This window comes from Caretta caretta, chromosome 1, assembly GCF_965140235.1.
Source record: "Caretta caretta isolate rCarCar2 chromosome 1, rCarCar1.hap1, whole genome shotgun sequence".
NCBI classification, from domain to species: Eukaryota; Metazoa; Chordata; order Testudines; family Cheloniidae; genus Caretta; species Caretta caretta.
In genome coordinates, this window is record NC_134206.1 from 291897711 (window position 1) to 291918608 (window position 20898).

General features: G+C 39.6%; 1 protein-coding gene across 4 annotated transcripts in view; it reads right to left on the reverse strand.

Annotated features, from left to right (window-relative positions):
• Positions 1-20898, reverse strand: part of TBK1 (TANK binding kinase 1) — a 55888-nt gene that overhangs the window by 24522 nt on the left and 10468 nt on the right. For all 4 annotated transcript variants that reach the window (XM_048835922.2, XM_048835919.2, XM_048835921.2 and 1 more), the window contains 6 exons: positions 14795-14914; positions 12794-12934; positions 11600-11729; positions 10674-10855; positions 9512-9672; positions 7979-8089 (listed from right to left, as the gene is read on the reverse strand). In XM_048835922.2, the coding sequence (XP_048691879.1) occupies positions 7979-8089; positions 9512-9672; positions 10674-10855; positions 11600-11729; positions 12794-12934; positions 14795-14881 (812 nt within the window). In that variant the 5' untranslated portion in view covers positions 14882-14914. The remainder of the gene's footprint in view (positions 1-7978; positions 8090-9511; positions 9673-10673; positions 10856-11599; positions 11730-12793; positions 12935-14794; positions 14915-20898) is intronic.

The following is a 20898-nucleotide window of genomic DNA, read 5'->3' on the forward strand; positions in this document are numbered from 1 at the left end:
AAATGGTCTGAAGTAAACAGGATGAAATTCAATAAGGACAAATGCAAAGTACTCCACTTAGGAAGGAACAATCAGTTGCACACAGACAAAATGGGAAATGACTGCCTAGGAAGGCGTACTGTGGAAAGGAATCTTGGGATCAGAGTGGATTACAATCTAAATGAGTCACCAGTGTAGCACTGTTGCAAAAAAAGCAAATATTATTCTGGGATGTATTAGCAGGAGTGTTGTAAGCAAGACACAAGAAGTAATTTTTCTGCTCTACTTTGTGCTGGTTAGGCTTCAACTGGAGTATTGCGTCCAGTTCTGGATGCTACACTTTAGGAAAGATGTGGACAAATTGTGATATGTGATACAATTAAGTTGGGGTTGCTCCTGCTTTGAGCAGAGGGTTGGACTAGATGACCTCCTGAGGTCTCTTCCAGCTCTAATCTTCTATGATTCTAAACTGGAGAAAGTCCAGTGAAGAGGAACAAAAATGATTAAAGGTCTAGAAAACATGACCTATGAGGGAAGATTGAAAAAACTGGGTTCGTTCAGTCTGGAGAAGAGAAGAGAGTAGGGGCATGGTAACAGTTTTCAAGTACATAAAAGATTGTTACAAGGAGGAGGAAGAAAAAAATATTCTCCTTAACCTCTGAGGATAGGACAAGAAAAAAATGGGTTTAGCAGCAAAAGTAGTTTAGGTTGGTCTGGGTAAGGATAAAAGGGGTAAAAAACAAGGGTGATGTCATGGTAGGGGTCTACTACAGACCACCAAACCAGGAAGAAGAGGTGAATGAAGCTTTTTTTAAACAACTAACAAAATCATTCAAAGCACAGGACTTGGTGGTGATGGGGGATTTCAACTACCCAGACATATGTTGGGAAAATAACACAGCAGGGCACAGATTATTCAACAAGTTCTTGGAATGTATTGGAGACCATTTTTTATTTCAGAAGGTGGAGAAAGCTACTGGGGGGAGACTGTTCTAGATTTGATTTTGACAAATAGGGAAGAACTGGCTGAGAATTTGAAAGTGGAAGGCAACTTGGGTGAAAGGTTTCAGAGGAACAGCCGTGTTAGTCTGTATTCGCAAAAAGAAAAGGAGTACTTGTGAGCTGTAGCTCACGAAAGCTCATGCTCAAATAAATTGGTTAGTCTCTAAGGTGCCACAAGTACTCCTTTTCAACTTGGGTGAAAGTGATCATGAAATGGTAGAGTTCATGATTCTATGGAATGGTAGGAGAGAGAACAGCACAATAAAGACAATTAATTTCAAGAAGGCAGACTTTAGCAAACTCAGGGAGTTGGTAGGTAAAATTCCATGGGAAGCAAGTCTAAGGGGAAAAACAATTGAAGACAGTTGGCAGTTTTTCAAAGGGACATTATTAAGGGCACAAGAGCAAACTATCCCACTGTGTAGGAAAGATAGGAAGTATGGCAAGAGACCACCTTGGCTTAACCAGGAGCTTTTCAATGATCTAAAACTCAAAAAAGAGTCCTACAAAAAGTGGAAACTCGGTCAAATTACAAAAAGGATGAATATAAACAAATTACACAAGTCTGTAAGGACAAAATTAGAAAAGCCAAAGCACCAAATGAGATCAAACTAGCTAGGGACATAAAAGGAAACAATAAAACATTCTACAAATACATTAGAAGCAAGAGGAAGACCAAGGACAGAGTAGGGCTGTTACTCAATGAGGGGGGAAAGACAATAACAGAAAATGTGGAAATGGCAGAGGTGTTTAATGACTTCTTTGTTTTGGTTTTCATCAAGAAGGTTGGTGGTGATTGGATGTCTAACATAGTGAATGCCAGTGAAAATGAGGTAGGTAGGATCAGAGTCTACAATAGGGAAAGAACAAGTCAAAAATTACTTAGACAAGTTAGATGTCTTCAAATCACCAGGGCCTGATGAAATGCATCCTAGAATACTCAAGGAGCTGACTGAGGAGATATCTGAGCCATTAGCAATTACCTTTGAAAAGTCATGGAAGACAGGAGACATTCCAGAAGACTGGAAAAGGGCAAATATAGTGCCTATCTATAAAAAGGGAAATAAGGACAACCCAGGGAATTACACACCAGTCAGTTTAACTTCTGTACCTTGAAAGATAATGGAGCAAATAATTAAGCAATCAATTTGCAAACACCGAAGATAATAAGGTGATAAACAACAGTCAGCATTGATTTGTCAAGAACAAATTGTGTCAAACCAACCTGATACTTTCTTTGACAGGGTAACAAGCCTTGTGGATAGGGGGGAAGCGGTAGATGTGGTATATCTTGACTTTAGTAAGGCTTTTGATACTGTCTCGCATGACCTTCTCATAAATAAAATAGGGAAATACAACCTAGATGGAACTACTATAAGGTGGGTGCATAACTGGTTGGAAAATGGTTCCCACGGAGTAGTTACCAGTGGCTCACAGTCACACTGGAAGAGTATAATAAGTGGGGTCCCGCAGGGATTGGTTCTGGGTCCGCTTCTGTTCAATATATTCATCAATGATTTAGATCATGGCATAGAGGGTACACTTATAAAGTTTGCGGACGATACCAAGCTGGGAGGGATTGAAAGTGCTTTGGAGGATGGGATTAAAATTCGAAATGATCTGGACAAACTGGAGAAATGGTCTGAAGTAAATAAGATGAAATTCAATAAGGACAAATGCAAAGTACTCCACTTAGGAAGGACCAATCAGTGGACACACACAAAATGGGAAATGACTGCCTAGGAAAGAGTACCGTGGAAAGGGATCTGGGGGTCACAGTGGATCACAAGCTAAATATGAGTCAACAGTCTAACACTGTTGCAAAAAAAGCAAACAACATTCTGGGATGTATTAGAAGGAGAGAAGGAGTGTTGTAAGCAAGACATGAGAAGTAATTCTTCCGCTCTACTCCATGCTGATTAGGCCTCAACTGGCGTATTGTGTCAAGTTCTGGATGCCAAATTTCAGGAAAGATGTGGACACATTGGAGAAAGTTCAGAGAAGAACAACAAAAATTATTAAAGCTCTAGAAAACCAATGAGGGAATATTTTAAAAATTGGGTTTGCTTAGTCTGGAGAAGAGAAGACTGAGAGGGGACATGATAACAGTTTTCAAGTACATAAAAGGTTGTTACAAGGAGGAGAGAGAAAAATTATTCTTCTTAACCTCTGAGGATAGGACAAGAAGCAATTAAATTGCAGAAAGGGCGGTTTAGGTTGGACATTAGGAAAAACTTCCTACCTGTCAGAGTGGTTAAGCACTGGAATAAATTGCCGAGGGAGGTTGTGAAATCTTCATCATTGGGGATTTTTAAGAGCAGGTTGGACAAACACCTGTCAGGGATGGTCTAGATAATACTTAGTCCTGCATTGAGTGCAGGGGACAGGACTAGATGACCTCTCGAGGTATCTTCCAGACCTACGACTCTATGATTCTATGGAAATTTCAAGTGATTACTTTAAAGTGGGGCAGCAGCCATCTTAAGTATCTTGAATTTGTACCTGTTCTTCATTACAGGCTAATGCAGAGATTAATATTAACAACATGCTGGTATGTGTACACAAATCAAACCTGCAATTTTCAAGGGAGCCTAAGTGACTTAGTAGCACAGATCCCATTTAAAGTCAACAGATATTGTGCTCTTAAACCACTTTGAAAATCCCACCCTACATACTTATAGCTGAATAGTTTTCTATTAGATGGCTAAACATGGCCTCTCTGCACCACTTTCAAAAATAATGTACAGCTTTCCCAACCTGTTCTAATGGAGACAACTCTATTTTCTTCACAAGAGTTCATGGGAAAAATTACTGCCCCCAACTATGAAATGACTAACTGTGAGGCAGAGACTTCACTTAGAAGCTAAAATCAGGTTGTGTTAGTGTTATAGGGAGCTCTTTGAAATCCGTAGTCTCAAACTGCATCTGAATGTGAGAGGGACACCCTCAACTTAAAAACCATAATTCTACTTGATAATTGTTTTTAACTTCTACTGTAACAAGTAATACCACTATAATTTACATTATACATGGAAAACACTCTTTTCTCCCCATTTGTTTACTTTACTGATTGGAAAACACTGCATATAGTCATTTTCTCTTCTTCTTCTGTATAGTCAGTGACATTCCCGTATGTTTTTCCATGCAAAAATACAGAAGATAAAAATATTTTTAAAATAGAAAAATATTAATGTAAAACCCACAAAAATTGACAGAAGGACACAGGCATAGTACCTGAAACTACTTTTAACATTTTTTTTGTTTTAAACTGACTAGACTTCAAGTTGACAGTGTCCCTTTAAATGACTCACCATTTCTGTATATTACAGCTAGTTACTGGTTCACACTTCAGTATTTTTCTACTTCTATTTATACTCCTATCAAAACTGCCACAATGGAAAATAATATTTGTTTAGGGACAATAATGCAACTGGAAAGGGTACTACACAAAATGAGACAAAGAAAATGTTAATGCAATTTACATGATAATTCTCTGAAATTCTTATCTCATTCCAATATTCCTCAGTAAGGAAATAATTTTAATAACTAAAGTGAATATATAAATTAGATCTACAAACTCCATTTCATTTTAGCTCCATTTAAGACAGAGCCACTTTTCCTACAACGAAGCTCTAGAACAACTTCTCTCTTCCCTATAAAAAGGGAGATTAATTTTGAAATGGTAATTAGTAGGGCTGTTGATTAATCGCAGATAACTCATGCGATTAAAAAAAATTAATCGTGATTCATCGCAATTTTAATTGCGCTGTTAAACAATAGAATACGAATTGAAATTTATTATACATTTTGGATGTTTTTCTACATTTTCATATCTATTGTATTCTGTGTTGTAATTTAAATCAAAGTGTATATAATTTTTAATACAAATATTTGCACTGTAAAAATGATAAACAAAAGAAATAATATTTTTCAATTCACGTCATACAAGTACTGTAGGGCAATCTCTTTTTCGTGAAAGTGCAACTTACAAATGTAGATTTTTTTTTGTTACATAACTGTACTCAAAACCAAAACAATGTAAAACTTCAGAGCCTACAAATCCACGCAGTCCTACTTCTTGTTCAGCCAATCGCTAATAAAAAAAAAGTTTGTTTATATTTACAGGAGAAAATGCTGCCCTCTTCTTATTTACAATGCTACCTGAAAGTGAGAACAGGTATTTGCATGGCACTTTTGTAGCCGGCGTTGCAAGGTATTTATGTGCCAGGTATGCTAAACGTTTGTATACCCCTTCATGCTTCGGCCTCCATTCCAGAGGACATGCTCCCATGCTGATGATGCTCATTAAAAAAAATAATATGTTAATTAAATTTGTGACTGAACTTCTTGGAGGAGAATTGTGTGTCCCCTGCTCTGTTTTACCCCCATTTTGCCATATATTTCATGTTATAGCAGTCTCGGATGATGAGCCAGCACATGTTGTTCATTTTAAGAACACTTTTACTGCAGATTTGACAAAACGAAAAGAAGGTACCAATGTGAGATTTCTAAAGATAGCTACAGCACTCAACCCAAGGTTTAAGAATCTGAAGTGCCTTCCAAAATCTGAGAGTGACGAGACATGGAGCATGCTTTCAGAAGTCTCAAAAGAGCAACACTCCGATGCGGGAACTACAGAACCCAAACCACCAAAAAGGAAAATCAACCTTCTGCTGGTCGCATCTGTCTCAGATAATGAAAATGAACATGTGTCGGTCCACACAGCTTTGGATTGTTACTAAGCAGAACCTGTCATCAGCATGGATGCATGTCCCCTAGAATGGTGGTTGAAGCATGAAGGGACATACAAATCTTTAGTACATCTGGCACGTAAATATCTTGCAACGCTGGCTACAACAGTGCCATGAGAAAGCCTGTTCTCACTTTCAGGTGACATTGTAAACAAGAAGTGGGCAGCATTATCTTCTGCAAATGTAAACAAACTTGTTTGTCTGAGCAATTGGCTGAACAAAAAGTAGGACTGAGTGGACTTACAGGCTCTAAAATTTTACATTGTTTTATTTTTGAATGCAGTTTTTTGGTACATAATTCTACATTTGTAAATTCAACTTTCATGATAAAGAGACTGCACTACAGTACTTGTACTAGGTGAATTGAAAAATACTATTTCTTTTGTCTTTTTACAGTGCAAATACTTGAAATCAAAAATAAATATAAAGTGAGTACTGTACATTTTGTATTCTGTGTTGTAATTTAAATCAATATATTTGAAAACGTAGAAAACATCAAAAATATTTAAATAAATGATATTCTATTATTAACAGTGCGATTAATCACATGATTAATCATGATTAATTTTTTTAATCGCATGACAGCCCTAGTAATTAGGCCCTGATTCAGCCAGGTACTTAGGCATAATGTGAGCAGTCCCATTGACTTACGTATTTTTGGTTCATTTACTTATTTTATTTCTCTCATTTATCATATTGAAGTCAATTGAACCATTTCAATGCTTCAATTTATGCATCTGTTGAAATGGGGCATTAGTCACCAAAATACTGAGAGCTAGATTATTCTGATTTAAACACCTTCATTTTTCCTTTAATGTTTGACTGCAACGTATATGAGGGGAAATTGTTGTTTTGTGCCTAAATTAGCCTGGTACGGTCCCTATGATCAAATAATATTCTGTAATGTTAAAGCCAATTTTACATACAGGAATACCAGCAAGGAGGAACATTTTCATAAGCCTCTATGGGGATCAAGAACTGGATATTTAAGTGGAAGGTATTAGGTCTACGAAGATGACTGTGTTCTGGAGGAAGGAGAAGAATTTAAGTCTCTTTCCACTGTCTTGTTTAGCCTAACTAAAAGAAGGTTGAGGTGAGATATGATTGCTCTCTATAAATATATCAGAGGGATAAATACCGGAGAGAAAGAGGAATTATTTAAGCTCAGTACCAATGTGGACACAAGAACAAATGGATATAAACTGGCCACCAGGAAGTTTAGACTTGAAATTAGACGAAGGTTTCTAACCATCAGAGGAGTGAAGTTTTGGAATAGCCTTCCAAGGGAAGCAGTGGTGGCAAAAGATCTATCTGGCTTTAAGATTAAACTCAATAAGTTTATGGAGGAGATGGTATGATGGGATAACATGGTTTTGGTAATTAAATATTCATGGTAAATAGGCCCAATGGCCTGTGATGGGATATTAGATGGGGTGGGATCTGAGTTACCCAGAAAAGAATTTTCTGTAGTATCTGGCTGGTGAATCTTGCCCATATGCTCAGGGTTTAGCTGATCGCCATATTTGGGGTCGGGAAGGAATTTTCCTCCAGGGCAGATTGGAAGAGGCCCTGGAGGTTTTTTGCCTTCCTCTGTAGCATGGGGCACGGGTCACTTGCTGGAGGATTCTCTGCCCCTTGAAGTCTTTAAACCATGATTTGAGGACTTCAATAGCTCAGACATAGATGAGAGGTTTTTCACAGGAGTGGTGGGTGAAATTCTGTGGCCTGCGTTGTGCAGGAGGTCGGACTAGATGATCATAATGGTCCCTTCTGACCTAAATATCTATGAATCTATGACTTTTTTCCCATTAAATTCATGTGTATAATTTTTAGCTCTTTGAATCCCTTTAGGACACTCGGGCAGGAGGACAGAGGTCAAACTTGAGGTTTAGACAAACTACAGTATATCCACAGTAATAATTATCCTCTCTTCTGGCGATGGAGCTAATGCCTACCTGTTCAATAGCATATTCTCCCCCTCCCTGCACAGGCTGGTTCTTGGCTATATTACTCTTTTTCACCACTTGAGTGCTCTTGGGTAAATGAACAGTTACAGAAGCACTTGGATGGAATGGAAAGAGAGGCATTTCATAGCCCATAAAAACATAATATAGGGCTGCTGTAAAAATTCAAAGAAAAAAGTCAGAGACAGCCAGAGTCCCAAACATCTTATACTGAGAAAATAATGAGAAAAACCTTACTCAGGTAGCACTGCAGTATTTGGTAAAAAATTCAAATAAGCTTACTTAGAAAGACTACAGGAAATAGGCATGTCTCGACTCCACTCAATTGGTCCATTTTCTGCTTTCTGTACTCCAGATATGGCACCTGAAGGCTTTCCAGTGATTATTTTATACCTATGAGATATTACAAAAATAAATATGCAAAATAAATATGCAATCCTTAATTACTATCTCTTCAAGTACAAGTCTAGTAAATGGATCGTCTAATGGGACCCTGTAATGTAAATAAAAAGTCTAAAGCGAGTACAAGAATTTAGACCAATCTGCTGCTCAATAGGAGTACAATGTTCAGGGCTCATCTCCAGATTGGCAAAGGTGCTGAAATAATACACTTAATGTTTCATGAAAAGAAACACCTTATGCTGAACTGGAGAAGCCCCTCTGGCTGACTCGGGATTGAGAAAAATTAGGGAGGGGATCCAGGAACTCACTGGAAAAAATAAAAATGTCAAAGTCATTTTTATGTCCGTATAGTACAGGCATTTACTGAATTCAACTTGCAACGTTCTAGGGAATTACCAAAAATGTTCATTTGGGAGAAAAGGAATACAGCTTGGGTTCAGCAGAGATTACATTAATATTAAAATAGCCACAGATTTTGGCACAAATTTGTACAGTCACAATTTTTTCCCAACTATGACCAGAAAATTTAGGAATAAGTGTGAAAGGAGAGAACTCTGCATTAAATTTTATTTAGCTCTAGGAGAAATGTTACTTTATACACACATGGTGTAGAGACAAGGAAGATTCAAACAGCGAACTGACATCAGAGACAACTGCTTTCATTCTTCATAGCCTGTCTGAAAAATTAAATGTACAATATATGATAGTAAGGCCCTGTACATTATTCAATTATGCAGCTGCATAAACTGTTGCTGAACAGCTGATTTTTAAGTTGCTGCATAATTACACTCTAGAATCTGAACTTTCATTTAAAAAATATTAAGCCTCTAACTCCAATTTATCCCAAATCCCTGTCTGCAAAGGGAGAGGGAAAGACAAGATGCATTTCTTCCTCAGCAGCAAAAGACTTTACTGCCTCCTGGATACCAAAAACAGCTCCCATACTTTCCTCAATGCCAGAACTCCCAATTGGCCAAATTTCTGGCGGTCATTTGAAAACACCTAAATGGCAGCTACTTGTTAAAATAGAAGTTTGAAATTCTGAAAATATAAGATCTTATGTTACATTCAATTAATTTTGTAGTCTCTAAGAAAATTACACAAGGTAGATTTCACAAATTGTACTGGACCGCGAGCGCAGCAAAGAAGGCAAGAGGCTTCAAAAGGTTGTGTCACAATTTTCTGGAGGCTCTGCTGCATCATTAGGTCTAATGTACCACACAAGGTACTAGTCTTGTAAAATATGAAATCTTCCCATGGCACTAGCCTTGCTAAATATGAAATCTGCCTACTATTTGCATTATTTTTACACTGTTTAATGTGTGTGTGTGCGCACAGAACTCTTTGTTATAGATATTTTTATTGGTTGAATTCATTTATGAACAGACAGAACTCTCCCTCTAAATTACCCACATCACTTCCTTGTTCCTGCGAGGCCCTTCAAAAGGTCGGAATGGTAAACTCCCTGTTGCTGCATGGTAAAATGTCACCCCTATGCTCCACAGATCAACTGTTGCTCCATACTTCTTCTGATGCTCCTTCCTCAACACTGCTCGCTCATACATATCAGGATGCTTAAGGGGAAAAAAGGGGAAAACTTAGAACTACTTGCTTTGTAAACAACTATAAAGACCAAAACTCAAGCGAGCAACCACAGCAGGATACACCACCTTTCTAAGCATTTCTTTCATCAAAAAGGGAAGTTAGCATCTGCTGTGTAGAATTTGCATAAGCTTTTCACACTACAGGCACTTCAAGATCATACTGCAAAATTGTTCAGCCTGAGCCAGTAGCCGTTTATAGTCACCCTTGTTACAATAAAGTTCAAAATCAAATAAAGGGAATTTAGTCAAGAAAATTCAGATGAAATTACAGATTAGGAGATAAAAGCCGCACAAAAGGAGAGGAAGAGAAACACTACAAAAACTACTATTTCAGAAAATGCATTAAGAACAGAGAGAAAGAGCATTGAGAACATTTATTAGCACACTGGCATGTGAGGGGCATGGAAACAGAAGCAGAGGGGACAACTGTTTTCTTTCTGTTTTTCCACAAAAATATACTTACTTTCAAATTCAATGTAAGTATTTTAGATATACTGGCTCCCTCACCTGTCACTTTTTGGAATTAAAGTACTCTGACTTTAAAACACTACACTGGACATTCCAAGTTACAGTGCTCTTGCACGCTGCTTGGTCAATACAAATATCAGGAAAGTGGATCTGAGCAATACGCAGCATCATCCAAACAGTTCACAAGAACATTTAAAAATATCCAGAGAGGGAGAGGCAAAGAAGCTCTAATAAATCTATGCTACAATTCTTTATATCACCCAGTGAAACATGGAGAATCTGAGTCAGGAAATGACCTCAGCACACTTGTTCCCCAGATCAGTGGAGGCCTGGCATGACACAAGGTGCAAAAGGTAGGATTGATGTTATAAAGTAACTACCAGACTAGATGTGTCATTGGTAAATGAATTCCCAACTGGGGTTCTGTCTCTCAGCTATTCAGTTTTCACTAAGAAATATCCCATGCTTCAACAAGTCCATCAGTAAGAAATTAAATGGCTTACCAAATATTCTTCTGTACCATAGAGAGAAACAAACTGTTCGTCATCTTCCAACTCTCTCGCAGCTCCAAAATCTGTCAGTTTGTAAACAGACTGACCATCTTCACCTATAACACGCATTATATTGCCTGGTTTGATGTCACGGTGCACTATTCCATTTTCTCGGAGATGATTCATCCCAGCCACTTAAATACAGAGTTGTACAGCATTTAGTACATATGTATCAAAACCAGCTGGAAAAATGTTAAAATACCAAAAAAGCATATATACTTTCACAGACTATGGTTTTTCAGTGTGTGCAAAGGAAAAGGGCAAAGACCAGTACTGCTACTAGGATTAGAATATCCTATTGTCTCTATTCTAATAATCTTTGCCTTTTCTTCTTCAAACAGCAAATAATGGTACATCTTGCTCTCAAAAATGCCTTTCTTGAAACTTATTTTCTTCCATTATTTTAGGTCAGAGTTTATAATCCTTAGTGATCTTATTCTCTTCCCAGAGGAATGTCTACAATGTAGGAAACAACAGATGACAATGGGTTTTGCCATCATCCTTTGGAACACTGAGCAGATAAAGTGGACGTATTTTAATTGCCAGATTTCCTGCGGTGATAGGGGCAGACAATGGTGGACTTCATTACTCCCCGTAATCTATTATGTGATGATCTGTCAAGAAGGAAGTCCAGTGTGTGACCAAAAAAAAAAAAAAAAAATCTTTGCATTTAAAAAAATCTAATTTTTAGAAAAAAAATCATAGTTTTATAATGCAACTACATTTGTTGATATAGATTAAAAGTAATACTATAATCCACAGGATTTCATCTATATTGTCAAACTAGGAATTTTAATACTCCAATTCCAAACTAAACCAAACAACAGCTGAGCAACAGGGCAAACTGTACAGTGTTTAAAAAATTAAATCCCACATACCCACGTCTCTCAGCACAATTAAGAACTCAGACTCTGGCAACCCATAGGCATTAGATGGCTCTTCTAAAACAGTGTATAAGCTCCCACATGGACAAAATTCCATAACAAGTACTTTGTGTCTAGTGGTTGTCTGAAAAATAAAAAATATAAAGATTTGACAATGATATGAAGACTGTTAATAATTCCAGAGATTACATCAAGTCACAGTCTCCTATTTTCAAAGCTTTGTAACCTGATGCTATTTTATATACAAGTCTCACTCTGATGGCTTTTAAAAAATGAAAAGAAAGAAAAGAAAAACTGGTTCCATTTTAAAATTTATCTTGAGTGTAGAAGAAACTAGGGAGGCCACAAGATTATGGGTGCTAGCCCTTCTTTACCCTTAAAATGGCCTTCTCGGAGTAGCAGGTAGTGTAGAGAGGCAAATGAAAAATGAGGAACTACAGTGGGAGAAGAGCCTGGAGCAGCACTTTTACTTCTCTCCTTTGATTACTCCCCCTCCCCAAAGTCTTTACCGACCTCTGCATTTTACCCATTTTCCTGTGAACCCCTAGCCAACCTCACTTTGAAAAGTGCTACTTTAATTCATCCCTGGGTGCAATTCTACATCTGCTCTATCATTATGTGAACTTTATGCAGCAAGATGCCTATCTTCTGATGGTCTTGTGGAACACCTGAAATCTTATTTATATTTTTAAAAAGTGAGGGGTTTTGAATAAGCTGCAAAATTATCAAGCAAGAGCAAATCAAACAGTAGCATGCATTCCATATTAATATAAAAATATACAGTAGTGTAATTAAAATCTATTATCTTAAATAATTTCAATTTAAGATTTTATAAATTAGGACAGTATTTGCATAATATGCACATGTGAATGCAGTGGATCAGATTCAGTGCCTGTTGCACTGATCCTGACTGTATGCTAAAGACAGCAGGGCAAGCGTACTGATGTGCTAGGCTGTTAGGAGTCAGTTATGTATTTCAGTAGCAGTATCACCACTCAGTCTCTGCTATCTTTCAATCTGTGGCTCCAGATCAGGTGAGATTCTCAGCAAAAGGAGAGGAGACAGTAGGAAAAGGCTCCTATATACTTCTTAATAAAAATACAGCCTTACCCGATACAGCAGAGTTTACATGAAATACATATGCAGGAATCATGGATGGCATTACTACAAACCACATCAGCTAATTACCTCTTCTTCAATAGCAAACAATTTGACAATGTTCTTGTGATTCAGTTTCTTTAATACTTCAAATTCTCTCATCTGAACATCCACAGGACGAAGGAAGCTTATGTTGTTAAATACTTTGACGGCATATAAATCCCCTGTTTTCTATCAGAAAAATATTCAGATTATTTTAAAAAAATCAAAGTCAAGTACAAAAAAGTCTTAATAATTAACATTTATACAGTACCAGTCATCCTGAAAGATTCCAGAACACTTTTCACTTATATACAAGTATGATATAATTGCAGCTTCTCCGCAATAATTTATTAATATTGTATGTTCATCTGGTTATTGGAATGTTTATTATATGAATATATTGGTTTAATAGGGGGCTGTAAGGAAAAACAAGCAGGAAGGAAAAAATGGCTCAAGATAAGCTACTACTTTACAAACACTTGAGGGTTGTTAACAGACAATGCCAGGACACATGAAGAACTGCAAACTCAAGACAATTTGAGAGAGAGAGACAAAATATATAATCTGATGACAAAGAACAGCCTCAACTCCCATCTAAATTCAGGTAATAAACACCGATTAGGGGGTAATTTTTCACAAAGATGGAGAAATCTGAGGGGTAACTTTAGATTTTACTATCTGTACAAAGATTAATTGAAAATCTTCTTCTAGAAAATTTGTGTAAGGCCCCAAATCCGTAGCCAAGTTTAAAAACTACAATTAATACAGTTTAGAACAACACACAAAAATTAGTTCCTGCTTTATGCCCCAATCTTCGAAAAAGTTACTCACATGGATTCAGTGGGGATAATAATGTAAAAGTGTTTGCAGGATTGGGGCTTTATTTATCTGCTGACCTGAATCCTGGGATTTTGCATTTTTCCTACACCACTGGATAGCCATTACATCTCAAACAGCAGTGCAACTCCATATACTTTTATAGTTTGTGATATCCTGAGCTATTTCAGGGGAAAACAAAAGCCACCCAAAAAACACCTTGGCAGATAAAAATCCTTTCAGTTTTTCTGTAAAATTATAAAATGATTGTTAATAATTTATAGTCAGGAGAAGGTATTAGCAGTTGGGTTATTTTTCTCACTGTTTTTATATACATTAGTAAGGCAATTAAAGAGATTAAGACATAATTAAGCACTCTGGATAACATTAAAACCAATCTACCCTATACTTAGCACAATGGTTACCTGAACCTGACTATGGCATTGGGGCACTATCATAATATTAAATAATAATAAATTCAGATATTTAATAAATATCAATTCAGAAGTTTAGGTAAAGAGAGCCCAAACAGAATATTTATCTGGAATGAAGATTACCACCCCACCCAAATGAGTTCAGAAATAACAGTTTCTTTAAAAAGACACGGATATATATTTCTTTCCAATTTAAAAAGGACATATACGTTTAGTAATTTAGGCCCCAAAAGAGTCTTTTCTACTTGTTTATTTAAACATTTCCCTGCATTGTTGGAAACTCAACAGCATTGTACTTGTGCATAAGAACCAGAAACAGCATTGTGTACTTGTGCATAAGAATCAGAAAATGATTGCTTAATTTCACTGTCCAAACTGGATAAAATGCAAAAGGCATGGAGCAAGCACGTAAAAGCAAATAAAAAGAATGGTACATTTTACAAATGCTTTCAGTATTAATACCGATTGGGTTATTAATAACAATGATAAAGAGGTTTAAAAACACGTATCTTACACATTTTTTCCTGATTACTAGGGACATTAAAATAAAATATCATAAAAAAATTCAAAAAACTTTTCCATAAAAGGCTGATGAACAGATTTCAAGGGCTTTCACATTACAGGTGCCAGGTTTAATGATTGTTTTCTTACTGAATCCAGCCTGTGGATTTCCAAAACAACTTCCATGCATTAACAAAGGAAACAAGACAGGAAGACTATTTAAGAATTAATACAAGGATCCTTGTTCTTGAAAAAAATATTTATTATACGGTAACGAGTTTGTTTACTCCACACAAACCTTATGTCGTCCACGAAAAACATTTGCAGTGGCTCCTTGTCCTAGAACGTCAGATAAAAGCCATAGATAATTGGAAGTGCTCTGCATGTTTTCTCTCGATTAGTCAATTCTCTTTTCAAGCTTAAAAATAAAAAAAATAAATGTTACTGAGTATATTGCACACACAAAAATTAAAGGAAAATCAATACATTCTTAATGAAACAGAGAAACACTACTCCAGAGATTTAAAGAATTAACAAAGGAATTAAAAATCCACCAATTAGAGAGATGGGGAGGCAGGAAGAAAGGAAACGAAGGCAAGCTAAATGCTACCAGAAATGAAAATTAACACTGTATAAAATCTGTCACAGAGTTTGAGGTCTTCTTTTTCCCTTCCTCCATTTGAAAGAATCAACTAAAAATCAAATAAAGGTCTCAATAACGATTCTTTTGTAGGCTTCTAAATGTGGCACAAAGAGACTATAAAAGATAGAAGAAAATAATACAAAAGGTTTCAAATAATGTGGGAATTATGTCTTTCCTTTAAGAGAAGCAACATTTCTATAAGTTTCATGGTCCAGCATATCTGAGAGACTACACAGTGGAAGTGAGATAATGGCAGGTTTACGTGATATCAAATATCAGAGGGGTAGCCGTGTTAGTCTGTATCCACAAAAACAACGGGGAGGCCGATGGCACCTTAAAGACTAACAGATTTATTTGAGCATAAGCTTTTATGGGTAAAAAACCCACTTCTTCAGATTCATGGAGTACTGGAATCCTCATTGTTTTTGTGATATCAAAGTAAGCCTGGCTCTGAAATAAGGAGTTTGTGACCCAGGGTCCTTTTGATGCCAACTGGGTTTAATAGGGATCCTTTCGTCAGGTATATACATAATAATTAACAAAAGAGTGGCATGTAAGGTCTTTACCAAGAGCCAGTAGCTTACATGGAAACGTATGGATGGATAATATTTAAGACATTATGTATCTACACCAGTGTTCCCTCTAATTTTTCCCCCACACGTGCAGAATGAATTTTGTTATGTGCACCAATATGGAGGTGATGAGCGACACATCACCTTCATATTGGTGCAGATAACCAAAATTCATGTGGTGTGGGTAGGGCCAAGGGGTTTGGAGTGTGGGAGGGGGCTCAGGGCTGGGGCAGAGGGTTGGGGTGCAAGGGTTTGAAAGCTCTGGTTGGGGGTGCAGACTCTGGAGCGGGGCTGGGGATGAGGGATTTGGGACGCTGGACGGGGCTCCAGGCTGGGGGGTTCAGAGTGCTGGAGGGGGATCAGGGCTAGGACAGGGGGTTGGAGTGCAGGGGGGAATGAGGGCTCCAGCTGGGGGTGCAGACTCTGAGGTGGGGCCAGAGATGAGGGGCTCAGGGCTGGGGGAGAGGGTTGGGGTGTGGGCTCCGGGGATGAGGGGTTTGGAGTGCAGAAGGGTGCTCTGGGGCTATAGCAGGGAGAGAGGACTCCCGCTCAGCTGTCTCTCCCTGCAGCAGCACCTGGGCTGGGGGGAGAGGCGCCCCTCCCCCGGACGGTCCGGACTGGGGATGGGTTCAGGCTGCCCCTCCCCAGGCTGTGGCAGGTCTGGGGTTGAGTTGGGGCTGGGGGAAGGGGAGCCCCTTCCTCCAGCCACAGCAGCGGGGCCAGGGGAGAAGCACCCATTCCCCAGCTGGTCCTGGTCAAGCGGGTTCCCTGAGCACCTGTGTGGCCCTAAATCAGCTGCTGCGTGGCTGCGCAGTTTACAGGGAACTTAAATCTACACTGGAAATTATGTTCTTAAAGTTAAAGACGGGTGACCAGGATGTGACAGGCTGTGGATAGATTCTGTTCAGGCATGGGATTAGGAGTCCCTTATCTTTCTGTGTCTGGTCAAGTATATATTGTGCATTGTATGTCTCACAATGGAAGTTGCGAAATCAACAACAGATTGTGAAAGCTATAGAAAGGACCACAGAGCAGGAGGTGATATATCTGGTATTGCAAGGAAAGAGATAGTATCCTTCCACTGAGGAGGCAAGAGGACAGCGTGACTTTTCTCATAACAGAAGATCACAAGGCAAGCCTTGGTATATAATATGCTGTGACAGGGTGTCTACCCACACAAGACTGGAAGGGGTTAATATGGCTAGCTGGGCCAATTAACTCCATAGGCTGCACCTGGAGGAGCAACCAGGGAGTAGAGGATTGATTGGGAACAGGCTCAACTGGGCAGAAACAGGCAAGACTTCCATAAAGCCAGGGTGTAGACCACAGAAGGGAGCTGCAGGGAAGTAGACAGCAATCACTCCCTGGGAGGAGGGAGGTGTATTAAGGGGCTAAAGGTTAATCCACAGTTACTCCTGGAGATGAGGGAGGCTGGTGAACCCAGAGAACAGGGAAGCCAGGAGAGGGCTTAGGGGAAAGCAGCACGGTAGGACAGTGCAGGCCTTGGCTGCTGACTGGAGGGCCCCTGACCTGGAATCCAAAGTAGAGGACAGGCCTGCCTGCAGAGGTGACTTGTTGGAGGGGCATGAAGGGTTAAATGTGCTCCCCCACCCCGCCCCGCAGCCAGCCCTGGAGGGAGAGGAGAGGTGGGGTGGGGCCAGAAGAGGCGGGGCCAGAGCTTCTTCCAGCCAAATTACCTGGGACGTTGCCCGCCCAGTGCAACATAGCGGCTGACTGGGACAGAGCCTGGCTAGGGCAACGGCAGGCTGCCCCCCCACCCAGGCTCAGCTTCTGGGGGCAGCAGCCGAGTGAGCTGGAGCCCTGCCCTGCCCCTCTGGCATGCTCAGAGCTGGCACAGTGGGAGGACAGAGCCCCTTCCCCCCCACCCCTCCAGGTAATGTGTGGAGGGGATGGGGAGTGCCCTGGGCTGGGGGCAGGGTGGAGTCATGTGGGGGTGTCACATGGGGAGGTCACGTGTCCTTCCCTTTAGCTGGTGCCCCGAGCAGACTCCCTGGGATGGTTTGTCCAGGAAAGACTTTGTTGTTACATCACCCCATGTCGGGAAATATGTATGGTGACCCAGGCGGAGGCCAAGTCCCAAAGAGGAGAATGAGATTCCTGGAGCAAGAGGGGCCGCAGGGTAAGACAGGATGGGTGAAGACACTTCCAAAGAAGGGTGCAATGTCTCGCAGAGCCAGTCCCCAGGATGGCCAGGAGGAGGACTACTAGCGGTGATCAGACCCTGTCACAAATGCTGGAAGGATTAAGTCAGTCTAGATTCTAGATCATGTGTTATGGTTGTTTTATATTTATCCATTTGTTTCCAATACTTTTATTGGCTCACCTCAAATCTCTACATTTTATAAAATACATTTTTACTTGTTTTCACTATAAACATAAGAGTTGTGTATCAAGCAGAGCTATGCTCTGAGGTGTAACTGGTGAGCTGGAGGTACTGTTCTTTTGGGAGCAGTGGATTTGTGAATTCTGTGAGCATCCAGTGGACCAGGGGCTGGACACTTCAGGGGGCCCCTCAAAGGGCTTGAGGCCTAACCTGCAGAGGAAGAGCGGAGCCTGAGTAGGCTGAGGGAGGAGTGCTTGTGTTGCCTGTGGCCAGTAGAGTGGGGGTTCTGACCCCTGTCAGGCTCAGAAAGGCTTCCTTCTAGTAAGGGCACGGACAGGTAGTAGCGAAGTGCCACCCAACTCTGGGTAACCCCAGGAAGTATGACAGGAGACTGAAAGATATGGCCCTACCTCAGTGTAAGTATGGATGCTCCAGATTGGTAGGTTCCAAGAAGCTAGTTTCACATGAGTCAGATAATTAAAGAACCATTGTAAACTCTAATATTTTAACTACTTGTTAGAAGTAGTAACTATTGCAACTGAAAGAAACTAAAGATTTTTCTCCAATTTTCAAGGGTTTTTTTTTTTTTTGCTTTCTTAATTGTAGATCATTTGGGGTAGTGTCAATTTAACTATTTCCCAGTTATAGTCTGGGAATTTTCCTTGTTTGTGTGGGTCTTTCCCATTGGAGTGTGGGTTTTTGGTTTTTTGCCCTCCCCCTGCTTTCAGGAAGTGTGACTGTGAGCTCACAAAAAGCAGCAATGGGGTGCAGGAGCAGGTGAAATACCTGAAGCAACTTTTAAACGCATTTGTTTTAATTAAAATTTCAGGCTGAAAGATTCTTTTTAAATCTAATAAAAATAACGATTTGCAAAACTGGTCAACTCAATCTGTAGTATAGTAGTACTCATGGATTCCTCACTGAGCTCTCACATAGCAACCGCCACAATCTCCAGCTGGCTGAGACTCCATCCTATCCTGACAGGTTTCAGAGTGGTAGCCGTGTTAGTCTGTATCAGCAAAAAGAACGAGGAGTCTTTGTGGCATCTTAGAGACTAACAAATGTATTTGGGCATACGCTTTCGTGGGCTACAACCCACTTCATCAGACGCATGGAGTAGAAAATACAGGCGCAAGTATAAATACATGAAAAGATGTGATTTGCCTTACCAAGTGTGAGGTCAGTCTAATGAGATAATTCAATTAACAGCAGGATACCAACGGAGGAAAAATAACTTTTGAAGTGGTAATGGGAGTGGCTCATTTCAGAAAGTTGATAAGAGGGTGTGAGTAACAGCAGGGGGAAATTAGTATTGGGGAAATTAGGTTTAGGTTTTGTAATGACCCAACCGCTCCCAGTGGGTGGACAAAGACCTGGCCTCAGTTATTCATGCCTTCATCACCACTTGGCTGGACTACAGCAATGCAGTATAGGTGGGCATGGAACCTTCAGCACTCTGGAAACTCCAATTAGTAGAAAATGCTGCAGTCTCTTTTCTCAGCAACACAGGCTACTGGGAGCACAATAGATCTGTCCTCTGCTCTCTACACTGGCTTCCCATAGAACTTTAAATGAAGTACAAGGTCTCAGTTTTTTCTCCCAAGTGGTTCATGACCTGGGCCCAGGATGCCCAAAAGACCATCTAAAGCTCTGGAACAAAGACTGTGTCAACAACTCCACTCTTCTGGCAAAATGGAATTCTACAACCACAGTAAAGCTCACTTGTGTGGGAGACAGAACTTTCTTGGGGACAGTCTGAGACTGTGGAATGACCTCCCCCATCCCCCAAGAACTAAGGACTACCCCAAACCCTGCCACTTTCCACTTCAACTGCAAAGCACACTTCTTTCACCTCACCTTCTCTAATAAAAACACATAACAGATATATGTATAAAAAACAAACCAACCCATAATCTCTACCAAAACAAGACACTCCACTGCACATGCTCCTCCACCTGAGGCGAGGATGAGAGAACAGACAACATGAACTACTGGAAGGCGCTCAGATACTACAATGAGGAGCCAGACGGTATAAAGACTGATATAGAACAGAATGCCCATGTTTTGCACAGGCAGACCCTGGCACCTGAATAAAGTAGCCTACCGAATCAGGGCCTAAGTAACATAAATAAAAGTCACCCTATATGCTGTCCTCGGAAAGGTACAGATGATAACAGGCTCAACTCTCTTATACTACCATGGTAGACAGGAAAATTGTCAGCAACCAGAGTCCCATTCCTAGCCCTCAGATGGATTATAAACTGCTTCTGACGACAGGTGTGCCAGATAAGCAGCATTTTCCTGGATAGTTTCCCACAATTATTAATAATAGAACTCAATTGTATTATGAGTTAATTCCTGATTTTTAATACAAAATTCTAAGTTGTCCAAATTTTAAAAAGGCCCACAACATATCTGTTTCAATTAAAGCAAAGCTCTAATTTTTCATACACAACCAATACTATAATCTTATTGTTTCAGCAGAAGCCCAATACAACCAGCTATTACAGTGTCTCCAAACACTGTAATATCTCTCAATGCCTAAAGAAAACAGTAAGTTACCATAAATTATGGAACAGCAAAACTATGAACTCTTCAGAATTAAGGATAACCTGAATTAGTTCAGTTTTGTCATTCATCGTATCAGGATTTTTTCCCCCCTATCGCCCCTTCCCTGCCAGCCCCCCAAGAAAAGCCTCTTTACTCTTCTTATGAAAAGCACTATCAAGCCCTGTGATAACAGGAAGAAGAGATAAAAGCACTTCCTGTTTTTAGAGAGATCTAAGGGAAACATATTTATCACCTAAGATGTTCAGCTCTGTTTGAAGAAATCATTGGTTTAT